We start from the raw sequence: 26,439 nt of genomic DNA, 5'->3' as shown, positions 1-26,439 counted from the left end.
GACACAGAAACACATGGTCAAGCTTTGCACGCGTTGCACTCCGCTTCCAATTAGTCTCGACCGGGACGGTAAATTGGGAATTTTCTCTGCAGTTCATCTGTAATGTACACTTTCGCGTTGGCATTGTGAGCAGAATCAATGCTGGTCGGATCTGTCCGCTTCCTCCTCTGTTGTGTGTGTCTGTGTGAGAGCGCAGTAGCGACGACCACAAAGCACTGAAAGCGGGCTTCTCTGTAACGTCACACGCAACAGGGTACCGTAGTATTCGGTGCAACGCGCCAGTCAATTTAACTACGGTACATGCATATTTTACACAAACGTTTCTGTGTGCGACAGATTTCAGATGTGTGCGGGAGCATTTTGCCATGTGCATGTGCGCGCACGTTAGAGGGAACATTGGGCCTAACTACATAGAAGGACTTCAATGTGATTTCCCATCGACTTCAACTAGCATGCTAAAAGTCGCATTGACCTCCACTAGCATGATTTACAAAGCTAATCATTTCTACTCTATTCATATGCAATATCTCAAAAACCAAAACACCAGTACCAATGCTTTTTGGATGGGATAAAATGACTAATCATGTTGGCTTCTTCACGTGGGTTGGGTATCCCTTGAACTCACTTCTTGGCTCGGAGTGCGTCTTTGAGCGGGCAGGCCTTGCGTTTGTGCTCTACGCTGCCACAGTTGAAACAGCCTTCCTTGGCCTGGTTCTGGTCCTGGCTGCACGGGTGGTCTGGGAGGGCACAGCGGGCACACGACTGGCAGTGTCTCCAGGCTGGGGGGCGAGGAGGACAAAGATAATATAAGAACTAATGGAACTCGAGACTTGTGTTTTCTTTTAAGAAGGATAATTCCTGTTATTTTCAACCTAGAATACATGTTTCCATCTGGCATGATACCAATCGACTCTGTCCAAAATCTCCTTGGATCCAGTATTCATTGAGTTGTGTCTTCTAGCTGCATCACATAACACTTTGATTATACTTACAGTATATCAATAACATCCCTTTGATTATACTTACAGTATAGCAATAACATCTCTGATTATAGGCCATTATAGGCTACTTACAGTATATCAATAAAATCCGATTATAGGCTACTTACGGTATATCAATAATATATCTTTGATTATATTTACAGTATGTTAATAACCATCTCTTTGATTATACTTACAGTATATGAATAACCATTATACTTACAGTATATCAATAATCATCTCTTTGATTATACTTACAGTATATCAATAATCATCTCTTTGATTATACTTACAGTATATCAATAATCATCTCTTTGATTATACTTACATGGCTTAACACATTTCTCGCATGCTGAGCAATGTTTCCACTCACGGCCGTCCTGAAAGAACAGAAGCAAAATAAGTGACAGTTGGGCTTCCTGCGTGAACGTCATTCAGCCACTGCATTAATTTAGTCTGCAGCTAAGTCATTCAGCCACTGCATTAATTTAGTCTGCAGCTAAGTCATTCAGCCACTGCATTAATTTAGTCTGCAGCTATGACATTCAGCCACTACATTCACTTAGTCTGCAGCTATGTCATTCAGCCACTGCATTAATTTAGTCTGCAGCTATGTCATTCAGCCACTGCATTAATTTAGTCTGCAGCTAAGTCATTCAGCCACTGCATAAATTTAGTCTGCAGCTATGTCATTCAGCCACTGCATTAATTTAGTCTGCAGCTAAGTCATTCAGCCACTGCATTAATTTAGTCTGCAGCTAAGTCATTCAGCCACTGCATTAATTTAGTCTGCAGCTACGACATTCAGCCACTACATTCACTTAGTCTGCAGCTATGTCATTCAGCCACTGCATTAATTTAGTCTGCAGCTAAGTCATTCAGCCACTGCATTAATTTAGTCTGCAGCTAAGTCATTCAGCCACTGCATTAATTTAGTCTGCAGCTAAGTCATTCAGCCACTGCATTAATTTAGTCTGCAGCTATGTCATTCAGCCACTACATTCACTTAGTCTGCAGCTATGTCATTCAGCCACTGCATTAATTTAGTCTGCAGCTATGTCATTCAGCCACTGCATTAATTTAGTCTGCAGCTAAGTCATTCAGCCACTGCATTAATTTAGTCTGCAGCTATGTCATTCAGCCACTACATTCACTTAGTCTGCAGCTACGACATTCAGCCACTACATTCACTTAGTCTGCAGCTACGACATTCAGCCACTACATTCACTTAGTCTGCAGCTAAGTCATTCAGCCACTGCATTAATTTAGTCTGCAGCTATGTCATTCAGCCACTACATTCACTTAGTCTGCAGCACCAGTCCTGTACCTTAGAGGGACACAGGTTGCATTGAGAACAGTGCTTGTTCAGGGCCCACACGTATCGGTCACATATTGGGCAAAATCTAAAAGGAGAGAAAAAAAACATAGAAAACAAACTTGTATTATAAGTTGATACATGATCTATGCATTGAAAACAATTGTTTCAAAATTCTCTCCCGATTGGATAAAGTGAGAACGAGTGGAGGGACTGGGAGACCCATGTTACTGACCAAACAGTGATACCAGTGATGGCTGTAGGGATGTAGAGCTATTTTAACAAATAATACCACTTACAAACTTTAAAATCATATACAGGGCATGCTTCATTTAATGAGCAGACCAGTGGGGATGATTTAAAGTTTCAACATGTACTTATTTTAACAAAGAAAATACCACTTACAACACCTTTAAGATGGTGCCATCAAGCTTATAGAAACTGCTAATCATCTTTCTCCCAATTCACTTATTAAGCATCTACCTGTAGCCTTCCTCTTCTCTGTGTGTAGCCTCTACCTGTAGCCTTCCTCTTCTCTGTGTAGCCTCTACCTGTAGCCTTCCTCTTCTGTGTAGCATCTACCTGTAGCCTTCCTCTTCTCTGTGTGTAGCCTCTACCTGTAGCCTTCATCTTCTCTGTGTAGCCTCTACCTGTAGCCTTCATCTTCTCTGTGTAGCCTCTACCTGTAGCCTTCCTCTTCTCTGTGTAGCCTCTACCTGTAGCCTTCCTCTTCTCTGTGTGTAGCCTCTACCTGTAGCCTTCCTCTTCTCTGTGTGTAGCCTCTACCTGTAGCCTTCCTCTTCTCTGTGTAGCCTCTACCTGTAGCCTTCCTCTTCTCTGTGTAGCCTCTACCTGTAGCCTTCCTCTTCTGTGTAGCATCTACCTGTAGCCTTCCTCTTCTCTGTGTGTAGCCTCTACCTGTAGCCTTCATCTTCTCTGTGTAGCCTCTACCTGTAGCCTTCATCTTCTCTGTGTAGCCTCTACCTGTAGCCTTCCTCTTCTCTGTGTAGCCTCTACCTGTAGCCTTCCTCTTCTCTGTGTGTAGCCTCTACCTGTAGCCTTCCTCTTCTCTGTGTGTAGCCTCTACCTGTAGCCTTCCTCTTCTCTGTGTAGCCTCTACCTGTAGCCTTCATCTTCTCTGTGTGTAGCCTCTACCTGTAGCCTTCATCTTCTCTGTGTGTAGCCTCTACCTGTAGCCTTCCTCTTCTCTGTGTAGCCTCTACCTGTAGCCTTCATCTTCTCTGTGTGTAGCCTCTACCTGTAGCCTTCCTCTTCTGTGTGTGTAGCCTCTACCTGTAGCCTTCCTCTTCTCTGTGTGTAGCCTCTACCTGTAGCCTTCCTCTTCTCTCTGTGTGTAGCCTCTACCTGTAGCCTTCCTCTTCTGTGTGTAGCCTCTACCTGTAGCCTTCCTCTTCTCTGTGTAGCCTCTACCTGTAGCCTTCCTCTTCTCTGTGTAGCCTCTACCTGTAGCCTTCCTCTTCTCTGTGTGTAGCCTCTACCTGTAGCCTTCACCTTCTCTGTGTGTAGCCTCTACCTGTAGCCTTCCTCTTCTCTGTGTGTAGCCTCTACCTGTAGCCTTCCTCTTCTCTGTGTGTAGCCTCTACCTGTAGCCTTCCTCTTCTCTGTGTGTGTAGCCTCTACCTGTAGCCTTCCTCTTCTCTGTGTGTAGCCTCTACCTGTAGCCTTCATCTTCTCTCTGTGTAGCCTCTACCTGTAGCCTTCCTCTTCTCTCTGTGTAGCCTCTACCTGTAGCCTTCCTCTTCTCTCTGTGTAGCCTCTACCTGTAGCCTTCCTCTTCTCTCTGTGTAGCCTCTACCTGTAGCCTTCCTCTTCTCTCTGTGTGTGTAGCCTCTACCTGTAGCCTTCATCTTCTATGTGTAGCCTCTACCTGTAGCCTTCCTCTTCTCTGTGTAGCCTCTACCTGTAGCCTTCCTCTTCTCTGTGTGTAGCCTCTACCTGTAGCCTTCCTCTTCTCTGTGTAGCCTCTACCTGTAGCCTTCCTCTTCTGTGTAGCCTCTACCTGTAGCCTTCCTCTTCTCTGTGTGTAGCCTCTACCTGTAGCCTTCCTCTTCTCTGTGTAGCCTCTACCTGTAGCCTTCCTCTTCTCTGTGTGTAGCCTCTACCTGTAGCCTTCATCTTCTGTGTGTAGCCTCTACCTGTAGCCTTCCTCTTCTCTCTGTGTGTAGCCTCTACCTGTAGCCTTCCTCTTCTGTGTGTAGCCTCTACCTGTAGCCTTCCTCTTCTCTGTGTAGCCTCTACCTGTAGCCTTCCTCTTCTCTGTGTAGCCTCTACCTGTAGCCTTCCTCTTCTCTGTGTGTAGCCTCTACCTGTAGCCTTCACCTTCTCTGTGTGTAGCCTCTACCTGTAGCCTTCCTCTTCTCTGTGTGTAGCCTCTACCTGTAGCCTTCCTCTTCTCTGTGTGTAGCCTCTACCTGTAGCCTTCCTCTTCTCTGTGTGTGTAGCCTCTACCTGTAGCCTTCCTCTTCTCTGTGTGTAGCCTCTACCTGTAGCCTTCATCTTCTCTCTGTGTAGCCTCTACCTGTAGCCTTCCTCTTCTCTCTGTGTAGCCTCTACCTGTAGCCTTCCTCTTCTCTCTGTGTAGCCTCTACCTGTAGCCTTCCTCTTCTCTCTGTGTAGCCTCTACCTGTAGCCTTCCTCTTCTCTCTGTGTGTGTAGCCTCTACCTGTAGCCTTCATCTTCTATGTGTAGCCTCTACCTGTAGCCTTCCTCTTCTCTGTGTAGCCTCTACCTGTAGCCTTCCTCTTCTCTGTGTGTAGCCTCTACCTGTAGCCTTCCTCTTCTCTGTGTAGCCTCTACCTGTAGCCTTCCTCTTCTGTGTAGCCTCTACCTGTAGCCTTCCTCTTCTCTGTGTGTAGCCTCTACCTGTAGCCTTCCTCTTCTCTGTGTAGCCTCTACCTGTAGCCTTCCTCTTCTCTGTGTGTAGCCTCTACCTGTAGCCTTCATCTTCTGTGTGTAGCCTCTACCTGTAGCCTTCCTCTTCTCTGTGTAGCCTCTACCTGTAGCCTTCATCTTCTGTGTGTAGCCTCTACCTGTAGCCTTCCTCTTCTCTGTGTGTAGCCTCTACCTGTAGCCTTCATCTTCTCTGTGTAGCCTCTACCTGTAGTCTTCATCTTCTCTCTGTGTAGCCTCTACCTGTAGCCTTCCTCTTCTCTGTGTAGCCTCTACCTGTAGCCTTCATCTTCTCTGTGTAGCCTCTACCTGTAGCCTTCATCTTCTCTGTGTGTAGCCTCTACCTGTAGCCTTCCTCTTCTCTGTGTAGCCTCTACCTGTAGCCTTCCTCTTCTCTGTGTAGCCTCTACCTGTAGCCTTCCTCTTCTCTGTGTGTAGCCTCTACCTGTAGCCTTCCTCTTCTCTGTGTGTAGCCTCTACCTGTAGCCTTCCTCTTCTCTGTGTAGCCTCTACCTGTAGCCTTCATCTTCTCTGTGTGTAGCCTCTACCTGTAGCCTTCCTCTTCTGTGTGTGTGTAGCCTCTACCTGTAGCCTTCCTCTTCTCTGTGTGTAGCCTCTACCTGTAGCCTTCCTCTTCTCTGTGTGTAGCCTCTACCTGTAGCCTCCCTCTTCTCTGTGTAGCCTCTACCTGTAGCCTTCCTCTTCTGTGTGTGTAGCCTCTACCTGTAGCCTTCCTCTTCTCTGTGTGTGTAGCATCTACCTGTAGCCTTCCTCTTCTCTGTGTAGCCTCTACCTGTAGCCTTCCTCTTCTCTGTGTAGCCTCTACCTGTAGCCTTCCTCTTCTCTGTGTGTAGCCTCTACCTGTAGCCTTCATCTTCTCTGTGTAGCCTCTACCTGTAGCCTTCCTCTTCTGTGTGTAGCCTCTACCTGTAGCCTTCCTCTTCTCTGTGTAGCCTCTACCTGTAGCCTTCCTCTTCTCTGTGTAGCCTCTACCTGTAGCCTTCCTCTTCTCTGTGTAGCCTCTACCTGTAGCCTTCCTCTTCTCTGTGTAGCCTCTACCTGTAGCCTTCCTCTTCTCTGTGTGTAGCCTCTACCTGTAGCCTTCATCTTCTCTGTGTGTAGCCTCTACCTGTAGCCTTCCTCTTCTCTGTGTGTAGCCTCTACCTGTAGCCTTCCTCTTCTCTGTGTAGCCTCTACCTGTAGCCTTCCTCTTCTCTGTGTAGCCTCTACCTGTAGCCTTCCTCTTCTCTGTGTGTAGCCTCTACCTGTAGCCTTCATCTTCTCTGTGTAGCCTCTACCTGTAGCCTTCCTCTTCTCTGTGTAGCCTCTACCTGTAGCCTTCCTCTTCTCTGTGTGTAGCCTCTACCTGTAGCCTTCATCTTCTCTGTGTAGCCTCTACCTGTAGCCTTCCTCTTCTCTGTGTGTAGCCTCTACCTGTAGCCTTCCTCTTCTCCGTGTGTAGCCTCTACCTGTAGCCTTCCTCTTCTCTGTGTGTAGCCTCTACCTGTAGCCTTCATCTTCTCTGTGTGTGTAGCCTCTACCTGTAGCCTTCCTCTTCTGTGTGTAGCCTCTACCTGTAGTCTTCCTCTTCTCTGTGTGTAGCCTCTACCTGTAGCCTTCCTCTTCTGTGTGTAGCCTCTACCTGTAGCCTTCCTCTTCTCTGTGTAGCCTCTACCTGTAGCCTTCCTCTTCTCTGTGTAGCCTCTACCTGTAGCCTTCCTCTTCTCTGTGTAGCCTCTACCTGTAGCCTTCCTCTTCTCTGTGTAGCCTCTACCTGTAGCCTTCCTCTTCTCTGTGTGTAGCCTCTACCTGTAGCCTTCATCTTCTCTGTGTGTAGCCTCTACCTGTAGCCTTCCTCTTCTCTGTGTGTAGCCTCTACCTGTAGCCTTCCTCTTCTCTGTGTAGCCTCTACCTGTAGCCTTCCTCTTCTCTGTGTAGCCTCTACCTGTAGCCTTCCTCTTCTCTGTGTGTAGCCTCTACCTGTAGCCTTCCTCTTCTCTGTGTGTAGCCTCTACCTGTAGCCTTCCTCTTCTCTGTGTGTAGCCTCTACCTGTAGCCTTCCTCTTCTCTGTGTGTAGCCTCTACCTGTAGCCTTCCTCTTCTCCGTGTGTAGCCTCTACCTGTAGCCTTCCTCTTCTCTGTGTGTAGCCTCTACCTGTAGCCTTCATCTTCTCTGTGTGTGTAGCCTCTACCTGTAGCCTTCCTCTTCTGTGTGTAGCCTCTACCTGTAGTCTTCCTCTTCTCTGTGTGTAGCCTCTACCTGTAGCCTTCCTCTTCTGTGTGTAGCCTCTACCTGTAGTCTTCCTCTTCTCTGTGTGTAGCCTCTACCTGTAGCCTTCCTCTTCTCTCTGTGTAGCCTCTACCTGTAGCCTTCCTCTTCTCTGTGTGTAGCCTCTACCTGTAGCCTTCCTCTTCTCTGTGTGTGTGTAGCCTCTACCTGTAGCCTTCCTCTTCTGTGTGTAGCCTCTACCTGTAGCCTTCCTCTTCTGTGTGTAGCCTCTACCTGTAGCCTTCCTCTTCTCTGTCTGTGTAGCCTCTACCTGTAGCCTTCCTCTTCTCTGTGTGTGTAGCCTCTACCTGTAGCCTTCCTCTTCTCTGTGTGTAGCCTCTACCTGTAGCCTTCCTCTTTAGGCAGGACAACGCGAGGTGCAGGGATGTTGGTGAACAGTCTGACAGGAGACTGTCTCCTGCCCGTCTTCCCATGCTTGTACAGAGGATGATTGTCATAGTCCACCTAGAGTGAGAGAGACTTCAATGAGCTGTAATTAACACAACACAATAGCATATCTTAAAGATTTATGGAGGGATAATGTTGGTATACAAGGTTTTAACCTAGTTGTTTTATATAATTAGTATAGTGAATAGTTAAAATCTAGTTGAACTAAAGATCAACGCAATAGTCTTAACTTGGAAAATAAACTACACCGATTACTGGGACAGAATAAAACTCATTGCAATCTTGGTGAAATGTCCCAGTGGGGCTTCCATACCTGGTAGTCCAGCATGGTGAGAGAGGGCAGACTCTCCAGGATGCGAGGCTCAAAGAAGTAGGGGAAGATCCAGATCATAGGCATGTCCACAGCCGTGGGCTCTAGAGAGAGAGACGCACACTTATTTAGACTGAAATGCTTTATTTAGACTTATTTTGCTATGTCAAGGGTTCCCTAACTTTTAACTGCAACCAGCAGCTCTATAGCTCATATAGAGGCCCCAGTTTTAACCCTATGAGGCTGAAATGTGGCCTGTTTGGGTCAAGTGCGTGTGGATGCATGATTCACGCTAGTTTATGTCAACAGATAAATATGATTTGACCCCTGTCTGAGAAGTCTGTTGGTAGGTATTTTGATTTAGTACAGAATTGCAGATCATGGGGCGCCCCAGTGGCGAACCACATAGCGCGCTCAGCCGCGACACGGTTGACCCGGGTTCGACTCCCGAACCCGTCGTTATTTGCCGAATGTCTTCCCCCCACTCTGTCTCCCATTCCTCATCTGTCTCTCCCTACTGGACTGCCCAGTAGAAATAAAGCGATAAAACGCCAAAAAAAATTGCAGATCATACTGCAGGTGCACATGTAACAGTGGAGAGTGAAACCAAGGATACAAATAGATCTTCTCTGAATTAACATTTTGCAACCAGCTACCTTGGTGAATGAAATATAATTTGACATTTGAATATTGCTCATTTAGCTGAAATCCAGTAACAGTCTCAACTAAGTGTGCATCGGAAATTAAAAACTCAAATGGGGGAGCTCCAGTAGCTCACCACGTACCGCGAGTGCTATTTCAGCGCCGTGGACAACCGTGCTCGTCACGGATCTGGGGCTGAGCGCGTTCGAATCCCGGACGGCAGCCGTGCCTTTCCCAGAGTGTCTTCCCCCCCATCTGAACCCTTTCAGCCTGCTTCTGTCGGTCGAACTTGACCAAGTATGAATGCGATGAAAAAGCGATAAACGCTAAAAGAACCAGCTGACTGGTCAAAGTAAAAAAAAAAAAAAAAAAAAAACTCAAATGAAAAATGTAAAGGATAATGTCAGCATCTGATGGAACTCCTCCAAGCTAGATGATTAATCACAGTCCCAATGATTGTTACCATAGTTTTGAGATCCTGTCCACTACAAACCAAGTCCTTTATTTCAAGTGCACTTAACATACTAATGGTGTCTTCTATGCTTTTAATGTGTTCTATGTGTTGTCCTCTGCATACGTTTTGTATCCCAGCTGAGACCAAAGACAACAATGACGTTCTAAACAAAGACACTGACCAGGGCTCTGCTGTTTCTGCCACGTCAGTGAGAGGAGGTTGAAACTGTTGGCCAGGGGCTTCACTAGGCCCCCGAATGGAGGGTCAGCCACCATCACCATCCTCTCCCCTTTGGATTCACACAGGAACGCCTGCAGGACACCGCTGGATGCCTGGGAATATAAAACATACAGAGATCAATGCCTGGAGAATATAGACCCCGTCATGACCAGACTGACATACTGCTCTCTGTTCAATGGAAAATATAGGAAATGTGGGATTTGGTATGGACTCTAGACTCTACACAGACGGGGCACATGGTTTTTAATTGCGCAATAGACTACAACTATCAACCATATGTACCAAATGTGGACATTATGGTGATATATGACCTGGCTTAGACATGCACGCACACCATTTAGGAGAGAATAACTCAGTTATAGGCTAATATGACCCCAAGGAACAATTTCTCTAATAGTATGATCAAAAATACAATTTCTTTATATTATTCAAATGCTTGCTTTCTTTACCTCTTAAGCCCTAGCCATATTTTCAGAAAATTCGCCTAAAAGTACATACCCAAGTATGGAAGATTGCTCCACTTCTACAAGGTCAATTTGCATGTTCTTGGTATCTATGGACCTCAGGGAATGTATTCCCAGTTTCAGAAATATTGTGTCTGTTACTATTCTCAAGTAAATTGTAACGAACCAAAGGAGAATATCAATTATTATTGTTACCCCCCCCCCCATCTTTGACGGTGAATAACTCCATGCTAACATTGACGAGACGTGAGAAATTGCCACCAAGCTCATTCAGCACCTTCTTGAGATCAAGTGTACAAAAAGTCTAAGCAAATTAATAAAGGGCAGAGTGCTCACAACGACCCCACAACACACAAGACCCCACTCTCCCGGGCCAAACCGCGGAAACGATACGAATTTTCTTTATTTCTACATAGCTCCGACGCTTCATTGCCACCTCTGTTGGATTTTTCAGTGTTACATTGTATGCTCCGCATTGCACCTAATGCAATCTGCGTGGTGGCCTGGTTAGCCTCTGTTAGCCTGTTAGCTAGTTTGTATGTTAGCCTGTAGCTTCTCTGCACTGACATTCAGCGTCCCGCTAGCTTGCTCTACCTGCTGCGTCATTGCCTCGTGTTGAGTCTTTTCCATCGGTGTATTTACTTCATCTGGGGTTGCTTTTCTTTCATTTGTCCTCGTGTTCATTCTTCCTTCTTTCTTTTGTCCTTGAATCTTCACTTTTTATTTAGTTTTGAATTGTTTTACTTCCTTTTTTTGATATTCATTGACCGGGAGCTCTTTCATGTGGCTGCTCACCAGAACGTCGCAAACCGCATGAAATACATCTTACCACTTTCTGTGCCAAAAACGTAAAAAAGTGGTTATTGGGCGCCAACGGTTGAGTGCCAAAAACGTAAAAAGTCGTTTTTGGATCGTTTGATCTTTTTACTTTGATCCCCGCTCTACAGACTTGCCCAGAGCGATCTGCATCATTTTCGACCATCCCCACACATTAGAACTGCAATGCCAATCGACTATCACCAGGTGGCGGTATCGTCCGTGTCTGAACTGCGATGGCTTGGGTTGAATCACACTCTAACTTGCATTTCTGCTTGGCCAGTGGCCACTCCTCCTGCTGGGACATAGATTCACATTGATCGCCTAGAAATTCTGTCGCCTAAGCGTATTTGACCATCGAAACGTGTATAGACATATACACTTGGTAATCGCGATGGCGATGCGATCACTTGGAATTCTTCTTCTTGGAATACCTTCTGGCTAAGGTAAGGTACATTCTATGTCTATTTTACCGAATCTGAAACGTGTTTTTATTTTATTTTTTTTAATCTTTTTCCCCCTCCTTTTTCCTTTGATTTTCTCCCATCCCAATGTTAGTCGTTATGCCAATTCCCAATCCCCTTCCTGGTCGCTGCGCACTTACCCCCCCCCACAGTCGGTCTGGGAGAGTGGAGGCTACCACGTGCTTCCTCCGACACACGTCTAGCCAATCAACCGCTTCTTTTCACCTGGCAGCGCGGACTCTCACTGAGAGCATGTAACGTGTGGAAGGATCACACTACCGCCCTTAGATCCTATCCGCGCTTAGCAGGCGCCCCGACCGAACTGTAGGAGTCGCTGTTTACAACGACCCGGACCCACCCCGCCAGCTTCTCCCACCCTCTAATACTGCCAATTGTATTAGTGTGAACGGTCGGCCAGCCAAGCTGGTGACAACCCCGGAGCCAGCTCACAGCTCCGGGGTTGGTGACGAACGCAATCTCCGCTACGCCACCTAACCGCCCTTGAAACGTGTTTTTCTAATGATCACAGTTCTGTGTTTCACCGGACGAAAAACATGCTCGGCAAACGCGATCATAGTTTTGAGTTAAAAACTACCCCAAACTTTATTTGTATATCACCTTTTTAAACGCAGGTTACAACGTGCTTTACATCAACAATGGCATAAAAACAACAATTGTATATGACAGCAATATACAGCAACAGACACACCCATAACCCATGTCTTGACGATCATAACAAGGCGTTCCCAATTCTTACCTCTCCCCCAAAGATGTGATGGTTGAACATGTTGTAGTGACAGAATTCATCCTTGCTGTAGAACTGGGCATATCTAAGAACAGAAAACACAGAACAATAGGGCTGGGTGTTGCCACAGATTTCCCAATTTGATTAAATATGGATTTGGTTAGGGACGTTTCTGTTACAATTAGGGCTGCAACGATTAGTCGACATAATCGACGACGTCGATCATAAAAACTCGTCGACGCAGAATCTTTGCGTCGATTAGTCATAATTTTTTTTTTATATATAATTTTTTTATTTATTTTTTTGCACTACCTATCTTTGTGAAAGTGGCTTCTCAGCTCTGGTCCAGCTGAAGACAAAGCAGAGGAACAGATTGGACATTGAGCATGACCTCAGAGTTGCTTTGTCTACCATCACCCCAGACTTTGAGACTCTTGTCAGGAGCAAACAACATCCCCAGTTATCCCATTAGTTCCCTGGGATGTTAAGCTAAGAAGTCTGCTATATATTTTTTTTTAGTTATTTAAACACTTCAATATTTATCTTGTTATGAGTGATTGTTGTATTGTTCAAATACATTTTGATTTAAAGTTGCTTAAGATCCAAATTAAAATGTTTCACGAGTCATTTTAATTTGCTATGAGATCATCATGTTATGTTAAGGGACTGGACAACAGGGTGACATTGAGCATGTGAGGTAAAACATGCATTGGAGAAAGAGCCATGCCCACAGGAAGCAGAGATTGAGGGTGTGACAAAAATAATCGTTAGATTAGTCGACTAAGCGAATGACAAAAATAATCGTTGGATTAGTCGACTAATCGGAAAAAATAAGACAGATTAGTCGATTAACAAAATAATCGTTAGTTGCAGCCCTAGTTACAATACCATCTTGCTTGGATATGAAAGAGATTCTCAGAGAACTAATGCTGTAAATTGTACAAGGAAGTTGAAGGAACCCTCTAACCTGGTGAATTATTAAACATATTCATTGACCACAAAGCAGTTACATTAATGTACCTTTTATTTAACATGCCCAACACACTACAGCAGTCAACACAATATAGCATATATATATATAAAATATCAATCTCTGGATTTTATTAATCAGATGATTCAAATGAAGATTGATATTACTTTTTTTCATGATAGGTCAAAAAATGTATATGTGCTGAAACTTGCTCTCAGTCAACTTTAATAGAGCAACGTTTTGTGACATTCTTGATCCACTCTGTATACAGATCCCTGAGAAGGTGCAGCACTGATGCCTAATAATAACAATAAGGCTGCAGGTTGAAACTTATCTCCATGCACATAGCTGGCTAATGTGATTTCTAAGAAACAGGAAGGTAGGTCAGTATTGGTGTGTGTGTGTAACGCATGCAGGCTGCAGCTCGTAAACTGACTGCACACACCTTCTCTGGAGTTCCATCTCTCACATTCTTTGCAGACTCAGAGAGACTGTGGATCAGAGACTCAGACAGACTGTGGATCAGAGACTCAGAGAGACTGTGGATCAGAGACTCAGAGACTGTGGATCAGAGACTCAGAGAGACTGTGGATCAGAGACTCAGAGAGACTGTGGATCAGAGACTCAGAGAGACTGTGGATCAGAGAGACTGTGGATCAGAGACTCAGAGAGACTGTGGATCAGAGAGACTGTGGATCAGAGACTCAGAGAGACTGTATATCAGAGAGACTGTGGATCAGAGACTCGGGCAGACTGTGGATCAGAGAGACCGTGGATCAGAGAGACTGTGGATCAGAGAGACTGTGGATCAGAGACTCAGAGAGACTGTGGATCAGAGAGACTGTGGATCAGAGACTCAGAGAGACTGTGGATCAGAGAGACTGTGGATCAGAGACTCGGGCAGACTGTGGATCAGAGAGACTGTGGATCAGAGAGACTGTGGATCAGAGACTCAGAGAGACTGTGGATCAGAGAGACTGTGGATCAGAGACTCAGAGAGACTGTGGATCAGAGAGACTGTGGATCAGAGACTCGGAGAGACTGTGGATCAGAGAGACTGTGGATCAGAGACTCAGAGAGACTGTGGATCAGAGAGACTGTGGATCAGAGACTCAGAGAGACTGTGGATCAGAGACTCGGGCAGACTGTGGATCAGAGACTCAGAGAGACTGTGGATCAGAGACTCAGAGAGACTGTGGATCAGAGACTCAGAGAGACTGTGGATCAGAGAGACTGTGGATCAGAGAGACTGTGGATCAGAGACTCAGAGAGACTGTGGATCAGAGAGACTGTGGATCAGAGACTCGGGCAGACTGTGGATCAGAGGTAAGGAGAACTATTTATCACAAGTCAAACCTGCTACATACAGCAGAGGTTTTTAACTGGTAGAAGTGCTAAAAGTAGCATATTGAACACTGCTGTGTCAAACAACAATTTGAGTGTTGTTACTTAAAAATGGGCAAAGTACAATGCCGATTTATTTTGCAAATAATATCACGAAACCTCCCAAAAGTGTAAACAAAACTGTTAATTACAGTTCAATTAAAGTATGTAGCACAAGGTAGCAGTTTTTTTTTTCATCTAAATAATTTGCTTGAGATAATCCAACACTCAAAAACTTGTCAAACTAAAATGAATGTATGCAAAACTGGAGCTTTTTGATGCGTGTGAGATTATGTGCAAAATAAATCAGCAATGTTTTTTTGTGTGAAGTGCCCCTTTAACACAAGGTGTGAGCTAAATCAAATGATGCAACAGAGAAGCAAAACTGTTTGAGCTCCTTGTAAAATAGCTGCATTTTGCAGTGGTTCCTGAAAACAGATGTTTGAGCCGATATGAGTTATGTATGAACTATGAACACCTGAAGAACTAGTTCACTCAAGATCAAGCCTAAGTTAAACTACGATGGGCTTGGTATATGAATGCAAGCACATTAAAACTCTGCAAGCATTTTGTGTATATAACTATGTGTTAGTTACTTCTCTCTCCCCTCAGAAATGGCAGAAAAAGAGCCAGTTTCAATTAGTAGTGGACCGTCAACACTGGATCCACCGGCTCAAAGTGCCATCAGAGCTCCCTCTGCAGGTGGCCAAGGTGTACTGCCGGACCGAGGTTTAAGTCTGAGCCCACATGATTCTAGTGAGGATGCCGTTGTTCAACCATTCCCACGCTCCCCCAAACTGCTGCGGAGACTTGCGGAAGCGGAGAATCTCTCAGAGGTTAGTGTTATGTGTAATGACCTGGCAAAGCCCGTCACATATTATTATTCTGCCGCTTTTTTGTTGTGTCGCTACTCCTCCCAGAGCTTTTGCGCCACACACACGTGGAAGGTGTCAAACCGACCGGCCTGTGCCAACTCCAGTTGCTAAAAGTTTCACCACACGGTTTGGAAGGTTTCACCACGCGGTTTGGAAGGTTTCACCACGCGGTTTGGAAGGTTTCACCACGCGGTTTGGAAGGTTTTACCACACGGTTTGGAAGGTTTGCAAGATGTTTTGTAAATCATGACAATGGCCTCAATGTTGCACCTAGATATAAAAACAAGATGCCATCAAAACGATGCCACGACTGTCCCCTTATGAAATACTTGCTAGTGTAGTTGATGCAAACCTATTAGCTTCCAAATGAGAGGCGCTAAATACATCCATTATTATTATTACTACTCTAATTTTGTATTCTGTATTACAGTGCACTGGAGCCAGTTCACAGGTAATGTCGCCGATCAGCTGTTTCAAAATACTGGAGGATCAATACAAATTTGATTTAGACTAGTTTATTTGGAAAACAAATTAACAAACATGTTCAATGAAATCATATAAAAATTGTTGACAAGATAAAAAATATGGCAACTTTAAGATTAATCAAAATAACTGCTGATGTAACGGTACCTAAACACTAGAGTAGCTTTAACTCCTGTTCAAATCCTTCAGGAGCAGCTGTCTAGACGTGTGGAGGAGCTACAAGCAGAACGGTGCAGAACCCAGAACCACATCCAATCTCTGAAGAAACGCAAGGTGAATCTGTCTGTAAGTACCACAGTACACAATAGATACTGTACACAATACGTCCTGTGTTGACTCAACTTAGTTTGTATGGGCTTGAATCACAACAACTTGTGATTTAAGAGACAACTTGTGATTTATTTGCAGCACCCTTGGTGCTGGTGAGGGTTCTGTGTTTGGAGCAAGAGTACAAGTAGAGAGATGCTACCTTCAGATTCTAGATGTTGTAGGCAGGAAGACGAGATGAGACTCTTACAGGTTAAAAACCAGTTAAAAATCTGTTTATATATATATTCTAATTTATATTGTAGTCCTTTGTAAAGCAGGAGCAGCCAGGTGCAGTATTATCTCTGGCCTGGCGGTATCTATAGAGCTGGCTGTGAGCTCATTTTACTCTGTAGTAAAGAAACTTTTCTACAAATACAAGAGACCCAGAGTGGAATTCCCCCTTTAAGGTTCTGGGATGGGGGTGGCTAGGTGGTGCAGTGGGCAAGGCGCTCGCCACCAATGCAGGAGACGCTGGGTTCGAGCCCAGCTCTCCGCATTGCTATCAGCTTGGCTGGTCGTTCATACTAATACAATTGGCAGTGTTAGGGGGTGGGAAGCTGATGGGTGGGGATCGGACGTTGTGGACAGCGACTCCTACAGGTCGGTTGGTGCGCCTGCGCAGCAGAATCAGGAAGCGACGGGGGCAGCGTGCCCTCCAAACGCAGACCCCCGACGCTGAGAGATCGCGCTGTGCAGGTGAAAAGATGCGACGGCTGCTTCCTCGAGTACCGGAGGGGACACGTGATGTAAGGCTTCGTCCACATTGCAGCCGGCTTGTGGGATCACAACGTTCGAGACAGGGGAGGGTAGAATTGGACGATACGAAATTGGGATGGGAGAAACATAGAAAATGGGAGAAAAAGTAGATAAGATTTTTTTTCTGGGATGGATGTGTGTCAGTGTGTGACATTATGAGAGACAATGTCTAAAATATTTCCTCCATTTTCCTTTTTGAAGAGGACTACAGAGGCGATGAAAACACAAGTTCAAGAGCGCTTCGAGGGAATGCGGTCAGCTCTGAAGAAGGACGAGCGGGCGGTCTTGTACTCCCTGGAGTTGGACCTGACGGAGACCAGCAGCCAATTGGACCAGGTTCTGAAGAACTGGGACCAACACCTAATCCAGGTCTCCAAGACCATCGCTAGCACCCAGAGAGCACTGGGCAAGAGCCATGAGACAGAGGGAGACCTCAAGGTCCGATTTATGTGGCATTTAGCATTTCTTGTGTGTCTGAGCTGAATGGCATCTTTTGAGATGGCATCTTTTAACTCCAGCTCCAAGAGAAGATCATCATCATTTAAGATGTTTATTTTATGTATTTTCTGTGCTAGGATATTTATTATTATATTTATGTTTGTGTCTCCTCTGCAGGATCAGCCAGGAAATCTGAGGTAATGTTCTCGTCTTTGACTGCTCTAGAATCAGTCATTTATGAACATAAGGCTTTTAGCACAACAGTGTCAACTGATCTGTTGGTGAGGCAGCTTGACAAGGTTTTCCTTTCAAAATCGGTCTAAAATGTTTGTTTCGTTTAAAAATCTAAATGAAGGTAATATTTGAATCCATGTCTTCCAAGTCCTAAGAAGCCAGATACCTCTGAAGGAACAATCCGACTAAATGACGGCCGGTTTGAGAGGCTTCTGAAAACACTAAGCTTCATCTCCAAAGACCTGAAGGCACAGTTGCAGAGGAAGACTCTACTATTAGGTAGGAAATATGGTTCCACTATAATGGGTGATACCTGTACCTGCAGCTATTGCATTAGTAAACTAAAAAGGTGCACTCAGTATAGCGTAAATATCCAGCAAGCGGCAACATAGACCAATAAAAGCAGCTCTCCCGGCATGAAGCAGGGCTGGAGTAAACAGGAAGCGACAGACGTAGGCCTGCCGCGATAAGCAATAAATCGATTAATTGCCGCGATAATTAAAATTAATGCAATGATTTTGACGGGCGCGATTAATTGCTATTTGCGCGTTTGTTTTAATGAGGGGGAACCAGTCCAGTACCCCTCGTCAGTCACTCCGTGTGGGGGGCCGCTGGCCTTACTACAGAGCACAGCACGGGAGCTCCGTGGGGCACTAGCAACGCCACATATAGCTTAACTACATTTCTCAATAGTGTTGCTGCTCCTTTTAACCAAATAGCGTTCTTTGTAGTGTAACGTTAGCTATTTTTAGACCCAAGTAGTTACTCGCTACTGCCCGGAGAAACTGGACTGCTAAATAAAGATTAAAGATCTAGTGTTGATGCTCATTCAATGCCAACAACATTAGCTAAATAGCTAACAAACGAAATACAACGTATAGCATAGCTACAACACAGAATAACGTTAATACAATTACATGCATCATTGTTTACAATGAACGGGTGGGACTAGTCAAAGGACTGGACACGGGGACAAGTTAAACATGAATACATTTATTATAACAGGTAATCGAGTTGCGCTCCCGTGCCTACGCACCACAGGGCTATTCTATTCTATACGGCTTTGACGCTTCCTCCTCATCGTTGATTGCCTGTAGTAGCTGCATCTAACGTTAGTAGCTAACGTTAAAACTAACCTAAAGTTAGTTGCTCACCAACAATCTCAACATTTGTTTTATCATTAGCTCAAAAACACAGAACCGGACGAGATGCTGCTAGGATAATAACAACAATACTTCCGCTCCGGTCGGTGGGCTTCAAAATAAAAGTCTAAAACCGGAAAAGACGGAGCGGTGGGCTTCAAAATAAAAGTTTTGGGAAATACATTTCTCAAAAAAAATTCTCTAACCGGTCGCAATAATATCGCTTATCGCGATATTTTCGGGGGCAATTAATCGCCCAGCAAAATGTGTTATCGTGGCAGGCCTAGACAGACGTAATTTATTTTATTTGAAAAACCCTGATCAGACGTCAAGGGCCACTAGGTGGCACTCAGGTTCCAAGCACGCTTTAGCATCTAGTACCCGAGGCAATTTACTTGTTGTGTACAAACTATGTGTAGAAATTAGGGCTGTCAAAGTTAATGCTTTAACTTGAGATTAATTTAAATTATTTAAAGCGTTAAAAAATATTTATCTAGATTAATCTTGAGTGAAACATTTTCAACGTTCTGAACTTTCAGCAGCTTGTTCTTTTTTTTGCGTTAACACATTTTTTATCATCCGACATGAAGATGGAACACATTTCTGTTGTTAATATGATTTATATTACTGGTAGTTCATACAAGACATTATCGTCCGGGCGCAGTTATCTTGTAACGTGGATCCAGATACACAGTCGAGTGCATTGAATCGCCTTCGAGACGCAAGAATCAATATGCTTTATATGCTATGCTATATAAGACAAACGGTGAAGCACAATTACACAAAAATACAGAACAAAATCAAAGACGACCTGGACAGGTGGGCAAAACTTAAAAACTCAGTACAGGCAAGGGTATCAATAGTTAAGATGGATGTATTACCAAGAATCAATTTCTTCAGCTCAATGCTTCCGTTACCTCCTCCAGAGGGCTACTGGAAAAGATTACAAACCTCCACATACAAATTTATTTGGAATAACAAACCACCTCGCATAAAAAGATCCACCGCACAGAGAAATAAAGCAGACGGTGGCATGGCAGTCCCAGATTTTTTACAATATTTTAAGGCCTTCACTTTAAGACCAGTGAAGATATGGTTTGACCCCCAGGCTTTGGTATCTTGGAGAGAATTAGAAGAAAACATGGTAGCCCCACAGAGACTGGAAGACATAGCACACACTAAACTTTCAATCAAGCATTGTGAGCGAGAATTTGGCCCAATAATTACCCATGCAATCAGAACATGGCGGGAAACACAAAAGAAATATCCTAACCCTCAAGAATGGCATAATCACACTCCCATATTCAATAACAATGCACTCTTAATGGGAAAACGACCTATAAGATTCCCTATATGGGAAGAGAAAGGCATACACTCATTAGGGGATATTTTTAATAACAAGGGCCTCTGTAGTTATGTCGAAATATGCATAAAGTTTAACCTCACCGAGTCCACATGGCTTTTTTACATACAGTTACGACTTTGTATGAGATCTCACGGTGTTCCATTACTCGTACCAATTGAACACCACAGATACCACAAATTTTTCTATGAAAGAGATACATTGGGAGGTTTTGTATCAAGTTTTTATTATCAATTACTAACGTCCTCGTATGAAACCCTTCAAATAGACACTGTCTGGAGGAGGGATATACCAGACCTGGAATATGACTTTGATTGGCAAGGAGCCTGGGCAAATGTCCGACTTACATCAAGGAACCCGGATCATCAACAAATCAATCTGAACTATATTCACAGGACATACTTGACTCCTATAAGGCTGTGCAAAATGGGGCTTATACAAGACTCCAAATGCTCCCAATGTACAAATGGGGACGAAGGAACATTTATGCACATGTATTGGGACTGCCCACCAGTTAAGGCATTCTGGAAAGATGTGTCCCAACAATTATCAACACTCGTATTTTGGAATATACCTGTACACCCCGCGGTATTACTATTGAATGATGTTTTTGAGTTTGCAGTGAATCCACAACTAAAAAGATTGGTTTTATCGGGTATCACAGTAGCTAAAAAACTGATCGCATCACGATGGTTTCAACCGGAAAAAATGTGCCGAAAAGTGTGGTTTCTTACATATCTTGATGTGATATATCAAGAAATATCTACAGCAAGAATTCTGGGGCTCAATGAATCCAAAATGTCAATGTGGTTAGAAGTGGTGGAGAGAATAAAAGCTAGCTTATAATGGTGGTGTCTGGTTAGGAGTGAGGGATAATGGAGGTACTATCCAAGAGGGGGTCTGGGAGGGGGGGGTTTGAGCTGGAGCATATGTGTGTAGGGTTTTAGAAAATAGGTATTAGGGGTATATTATATACTAACATTTATATAATTGTAATTTCGCTGGATATACACTGTATACGACTAAAATGTTATTATAGACTATTTTTGTTTTATCCTGTTTCTGTACTTGCATATATTATAACCACCTTTACTGAAAGTTTCATTATGCATTGTGTGTTGAGTACTGACTTTTAATAATTTTTTGTTTTGCAATAATAAAAAAAAAAGAAAAAAAAAATCAATATGCTTTTGGAGCTTATGGCATCGGCCAAACGGAAATACGATCTAGCAGATGGCAATCAAATAATTGGAATATTCTTTCTGCAGTATCATCAGCCAGAGGTAAGAGCAATCTAACGTTAATTCCAGCTTGATTGTCCATTTCTTTCATTGCAAACGATCTGATCAACATATCCTGCTGTACTAACGAATGCCGTTATTGACAATCATTTAATCATAAACGACCCCCCCCCCCCTTTCCTGCATGCATGATGGAACATAATATATACCGATCATATGCATTTGAATTTTTTATTGTAGCGTGTATAGGGACGAAATGCTAATGGATTAAGTATAATATGCATCGCAGCCTATTACTAGCGTTATAGGAATTATCCTAGACCACTCTAAAACTATACTTATATTCACCACGGTATAAAACGACAATGTATGAATGGAAAAAATATTACTTTCCCACATCTTGAACGATAGATACCCGATGTCGAATGGGCCATAGTATTGCAGATATAGCTATAATATTTAAATAGTTATAGCCCTGCAAACAAGGTGAGCGACTCCCACAGTTTACAGCGCTGGCGGTAGCTACTATAAGATGCTTATATTGCGTGGCAGCTATTGTGTTAACATAGGCCTGGGTTGTTTTTATTTCTGTTAGCGCCGCGGATATAAGAAAGAGGTCTAGCTGAGTCAATGTTGATGGTTTTGTTGAACATTTGTATTTCACAGGAGAGAAACTGTATTCAAAGAAAGCTATTAAAATAGTCTGAATCTAAATCAGGGGTAGGCAACCCTAGGCACGCGTGCCTGCATAGGCACGCGGGGGCATTTGCATAGGCACAGGGGGCAGCACTAAAAAAAAAATAAAAATCATTCAGTAACATTTGCAGAGCCTTATAACAAAAACATTATTACGGTCACCATTGTGACCAGTGGGATTAATCAACAAATTGTATTATTTATTTTTCTATTTCATTGAACATTGCACATGTTAAAAGCAATTTTTTTACTCAAAATGTGAGTATTACCAAGTAAACTTGTGTTCTTAAAACAATGACAATAAACATAGTTTTATTAGGTTGAAATAATGTGGTTGTGTACTTATTTTTCTGTTAACTTATTATGGATTGAAAACTGAAAACCTTAATGCACAGTAACTGAACTCAATATTTTTAAGTTCTGGTAACTAATAATTATTTTTTTACAGTGTAGTCTTGCGATCAATCAAAACTTATTTACACGATATACCTCACATTCACCCTCCATTCACATCCTGGTGTTCTCCTGGTGTTCTCCATTAGGCCTGTAGGTGGAGCTATGACAGCACACGTACAGTATACTACACACACCGATGGTGTGTGATGTGTCCAAAAATGAATGGGCAAATGTGAGTGAAATGGTCGCACTGTATGCAGCTGTTTGTCTGCATTGCATCCCCCCCCCCCCCCCCCAACTCAGATTTAGGGTTGATACAACCATCATAATAATATTGTTAATAATAACAATAATGATGTAATAATGTAAAAATTATCATTAAAAAGACCTGACTATGAGAAAAAAAAATTACGATGCATGGAATATTGTTGAGGCACACTAGTTACAACTATATTTCAAACAGGCACTCCATGTCAAAAAGGTTGCTGACCCCTGATCTAAATGATACTTTCTTTGTCTTGATTTTACATTAATTCCATGATTTTACTCAAGTAAATATCTGTTACAAGCTTTGGTCTTTAATAGAAAAATGTGATTTTTAATCTAGATTAATTACAGAAAATTGTGAGATTAATTTAGTAAAAAATAATTTATCTATTGACAGCACTAGTAAAAATATAAACAACGTTGATGTATTGATGCTCAATAATGAAAAATCCAAAGAAAATAGAGCCATTTTGTTCCATTTCAGATGCATCTCCAGTGATGATCGACAGGCAGACCTGCCATAGCCAGATCTCTGTGACAACAGAAGGGCGTGGCATGTGGTACTCAAACTCCGCCCATTCTGCTCCAGAACACCCCCTCCAGTTTGACAAGGTCTGCTGCGCCTTGGGTTTGGACGCTGTCACAAGTGGGCGGAGCTACTGGGAGGTGGACGTGCGCTGCTGCTCCGCCTGGACTGTAGGCGTGGCCTATAGTTGCCTAGAGAGGAGGGGGCGGGACAAAAGCGCCAAGCTTGGGCGCAACAGGAACTCATGGTGCGTTGAACTTTGCGACGGTCATCTGTTTGCCTGGCACAATGACCGGAACGTTGCGTGCCAGGTCACTGGGCGGGCACCACCGGGCAAGGTTGGCGTGTGGGTGAATTATGGGAAAGGGCAGTTGGCATTTTACGACGCAGACAACATGAAGGTGCTGCAGGAGTTCTCTGCCGCCTTGGCGCCGGTGTTTGACAGGGCACATCACCAGTTCACAGAACCACTCTACCCCGCCATGAGGTTCCTCAGACCACCAGAGAGCCAGATCTGGCCAAACCACATGGCGATATGCAACCTCAACGCTCCATGATGTTCCAGAGACCTTCTTATACCAATCAAGCTTTACACATCACCAGCACGCTGCACATAATAATCACTAGTCACAGTGCTCATCCCATGATGGCCAAACATTTATTTGTCACAAACTTAAAGCTTAATAAATATTGGCCCGGATCTACAGTACTTAAAAAAGGGGAATACCACTGATTTTCAACATTTAAATGTATATTTCACTTATCTTCGTTAAGTACCATGATGATAAGCAGAAAGTTCTACTTGGTTCCAGAGCCGAGATCCGTAGGCCCCACTGGGTCAGAGGTCACATTTCACAGCAGCTAGCAGATGAAATATCTAGTAATATCCTAGCTAGTAGAAAACATATTTTTGCTTCTTCTTCGCTGTGACTGTATTTTCCCCTCAAGTATTCCTCTGCAGTTAAGCATTTTGACAAGTGCAATGTCTGTTTTCATGTCATCGTTGTCATTATTATTTGTTGACGTCTAGTGGGTAACGAATGTTTCCCTTTTAGGGGATTAACACTTTAACTGCCAGAAGACGAGTTTAGGCGTCCTTCCCCGCCATGCTCAAGTTGCCGAAGACGCCGTAACTCGTCTTTGATATCAATATTTCAAAAATCTGTGATCGGATTCATATTTCCCATCCGCTGGCCTGAGACCCACCAAAAAGCCCCACTGAACCCTCTAGCGGTTCAAGAGCGCCATCTGGTGGCCGATCGGCGCAATCGCCTAACAGGAAGTTACTTGGACGATGTGCTGTTCACCCATATTACTTCCGGGCACTCTGTATAGGTTCCGGCACTCTAGCTCGTCACAATACATAGCGATCCGTTGCCAATAACTCGATAAACAACATGATTTGGACGTATATACTATTATACAAGCTGGAAATGGACCGGATATTTTTACATCCCATAATGGAAAACTGTCTACCCCACGCTGATCGCCCAACGGCCCGCGGAGACTGGGGTGAGTTTTAGCGTGTAATATTTCCGTGTTCGACACTAACTGCTATGATGAACATTTTACCCACATTAGATGAATGGTATAACGCTGCCCACGGAATTATAAACGCCCCCTCGCCCATCCGGTCAACATCAGATGACGTGTAGTAACTTCCAGAAGTCCGTCCAGTTGGATTTTTTTATATCGCGCCGATTGCTATCAAACTGTATTTGATCATCAATATAATGCATTTGGGGCTATAAATCACGTTCTGGAGAAAGCTGCAGAAAGAGATGAAAACATACTTATACTTTAGATCATATTTTAGTATGAATATGTGAATGAAAAAGTTTAACGTTCATACACCCTGAACAATACATATAGGACATTGAATGGGCCCTAATAATGGCAATTTAGAAATAGAATTTAAAAAGTTATAGCCCTGCAAAGAAGGGGAACTTCTCCATAGACAAATAGAGCTGGCAACCTATGGTATATCATGAATTTAGCCTTAGGCAATCAAAGTGTTAATAAGGTTTTTCAATCAGTCAAACCGGAGTTATTTCAGCCCATCTAAAAAGCACCAGTGTTTTGGTTTCCGAGTCAGTGGAAGCAGAAATGATTAGCATTACTAGCAATTAGGGGTGGGAATCGCCAGAGACCTCACGATACGATACTATCGCAATACTTGCGGCACGATACGATAGTATCGCGATACTAAATATATCACAATACGCTGAGTATTGCGAATCTTTTTATTTTTTTTATCAAATTACATTTATTACCTTTTTTCAACTGCAAAGTAAAACTTTGTCAACATGTTTTATCTAATAAAATAAAGTTCAGTCTGTTCATCTCACTTCAATAATTTTTATTGCAGAACATGGTATTTTCTCAAGCAGACGGATGTCAACACTAATCTGTGTAGCATGTACCTGACAAACTGAACTGTTTGTATTACAGTCATATTCCAACTTAACGGAATGCGTGTGTGTGTACTATTACAGGTATTGAAATGAACAATGCAACTTCCGTATACAAAACAAAAAAAAATTTAAAAAGTATTGCGATACTGAGGCGGCTACGTGGCGTAGTGGGCAAGGCGCTCGCCACGAATAAGGAGACGCTGGGCTCGCCTGTTTGATCCCAGCGCTCCACATTGCTTTCAGTTTAGCTGGTCGTTCATACTAATACACATTGGCCGTATTAGGGGGTGGGAAACTGATGGGTGGGGATCGGGCGTTGTGGACAGCGACTCCTACAGGTCGGTTGGTGCGCCTGCGCAGTAGAATCAGGAAGTGTCGGGGGCAGCGTGAGCCTCCCACACGTTACTCCTCGCCACTGAGAGATCGAGCTGCGCAGGTGAAAAGATGCGACTGCTGTTACCTCAAGTACCGGAGGGGACTTGTGCTATGTATGACTTAGTCCACATTGCAGCCGGCTTGTGGGAGGCAAGAAACAGCGTCCGTGACAGGGGAGGGTTGAATTGGATGATACAAAAATTGGGATGGGAGAAAATATAGAAAATGGGAGAAAAAGTGGATAAAAAAAAAAAGTATTGCGATACTACTACGTATCGATTCCCCCCCCCCCACCCCTACTAGCAATGGCAGTAGAAGGATTTTCGATCTCGAGAAAACGAAACGATAGTCTTAGTATATATTAGATCACTGCAGGAAACATCATTCAGTGTCGCAATGTCAGAGGAGCAGGTATAGCCCTAAGCGGGTTTGGCCGGTACTGCATGTTTCGAAAATCAAATATGTGAAAAGATGCTGGTAGTGGATCGGGTACCTAAGAAGCGTTATAAATATGGAATAAAACAATAACAACTCGTCACGTATATATACTCGTG

The 26,439-nt window shown here is 43.7% G+C and overlaps 2 protein-coding genes across 3 annotated transcripts in view; one reads left to right on the top strand and one right to left on the bottom strand.

The window, feature by feature from the left end:
• The window catches only part of zcchc4 (zinc finger, CCHC domain containing 4), a 55,976-nt gene that overhangs the window by 9,878 nt on the left and 19,659 nt on the right, over positions 1-26,439 (bottom strand). For both annotated transcript variants that reach the window (XM_084318337.1, XM_084318338.1), the window contains exons 6-12: positions 12,030-12,102; positions 9,470-9,620; positions 8,196-8,296; positions 7,818-7,939; positions 2,308-2,383; positions 1,309-1,360; positions 626-779 (exon numbers count right to left, since the gene is read on the bottom strand). In XM_084318337.1, coding sequence (XP_084174463.1) covers positions 626-779; positions 1,309-1,360; positions 2,308-2,383; positions 7,818-7,939; positions 8,196-8,296; positions 9,470-9,620; positions 12,030-12,102 — 729 coding nt within the window. The remainder of the gene's footprint in view (positions 1-625; positions 780-1,308; positions 1,361-2,307; positions 2,384-7,817; positions 7,940-8,195; positions 8,297-9,469; positions 9,621-12,029; positions 12,103-26,439) is intronic.
• Positions 14,151-25,524, top strand: LOC311231728 (E3 ubiquitin-protein ligase TRIM62). The gene is made up of 7 exons (XM_084318353.1): positions 14,151-14,313; positions 14,983-15,206; positions 15,918-16,013; positions 16,995-17,231; positions 17,409-17,428; positions 17,614-17,744; positions 23,055-25,524. The coding sequence occupies exons 2-7, from the start codon at positions 14,985-14,987 to the stop codon at positions 23,651-23,653; spliced, it is 1,305 nt and encodes a 434-aa protein (XP_084174479.1). The 5' UTR covers positions 14,151-14,313; positions 14,983-14,984; the 3' UTR covers positions 23,654-25,524.

The sequence above is a fragment of the Notolepis coatsorum genome (genome assembly GCF_963971535.1).
Source record: "Notolepis coatsorum genome assembly, chromosome: 1".
In the NCBI taxonomy this organism is placed as follows: domain Eukaryota; kingdom Metazoa; phylum Chordata; class Actinopteri; order Aulopiformes; family Paralepididae; genus Notolepis; species Notolepis coatsorum.
Note: the sequence above shows the minus strand (reverse complement) of the source record. Positions and strands in the feature narration are given on the sequence as shown.

Coding starts and splice junctions, on each gene's coding strand:
- LOC311231728 (XM_084318353.1), top strand. CDS start 14,985: ATGGCAGAAAAAGAGCCAGTTTCAATTAGTAGTGGACCGTCAACACTG. Junction 17,429..17,613: donor GATCAGCCAGGAAATCTGAG/GTAATGTTCTCG, acceptor ATGTCTTCCAAG/TCCTAAGAAGCCAGATACCT. Junction 17,745..23,054: donor GAGGAAGACTCTACTATTAG/GTAGGAAATATG, acceptor GTTCCATTTCAG/ATGCATCTCCAGTGATGATC.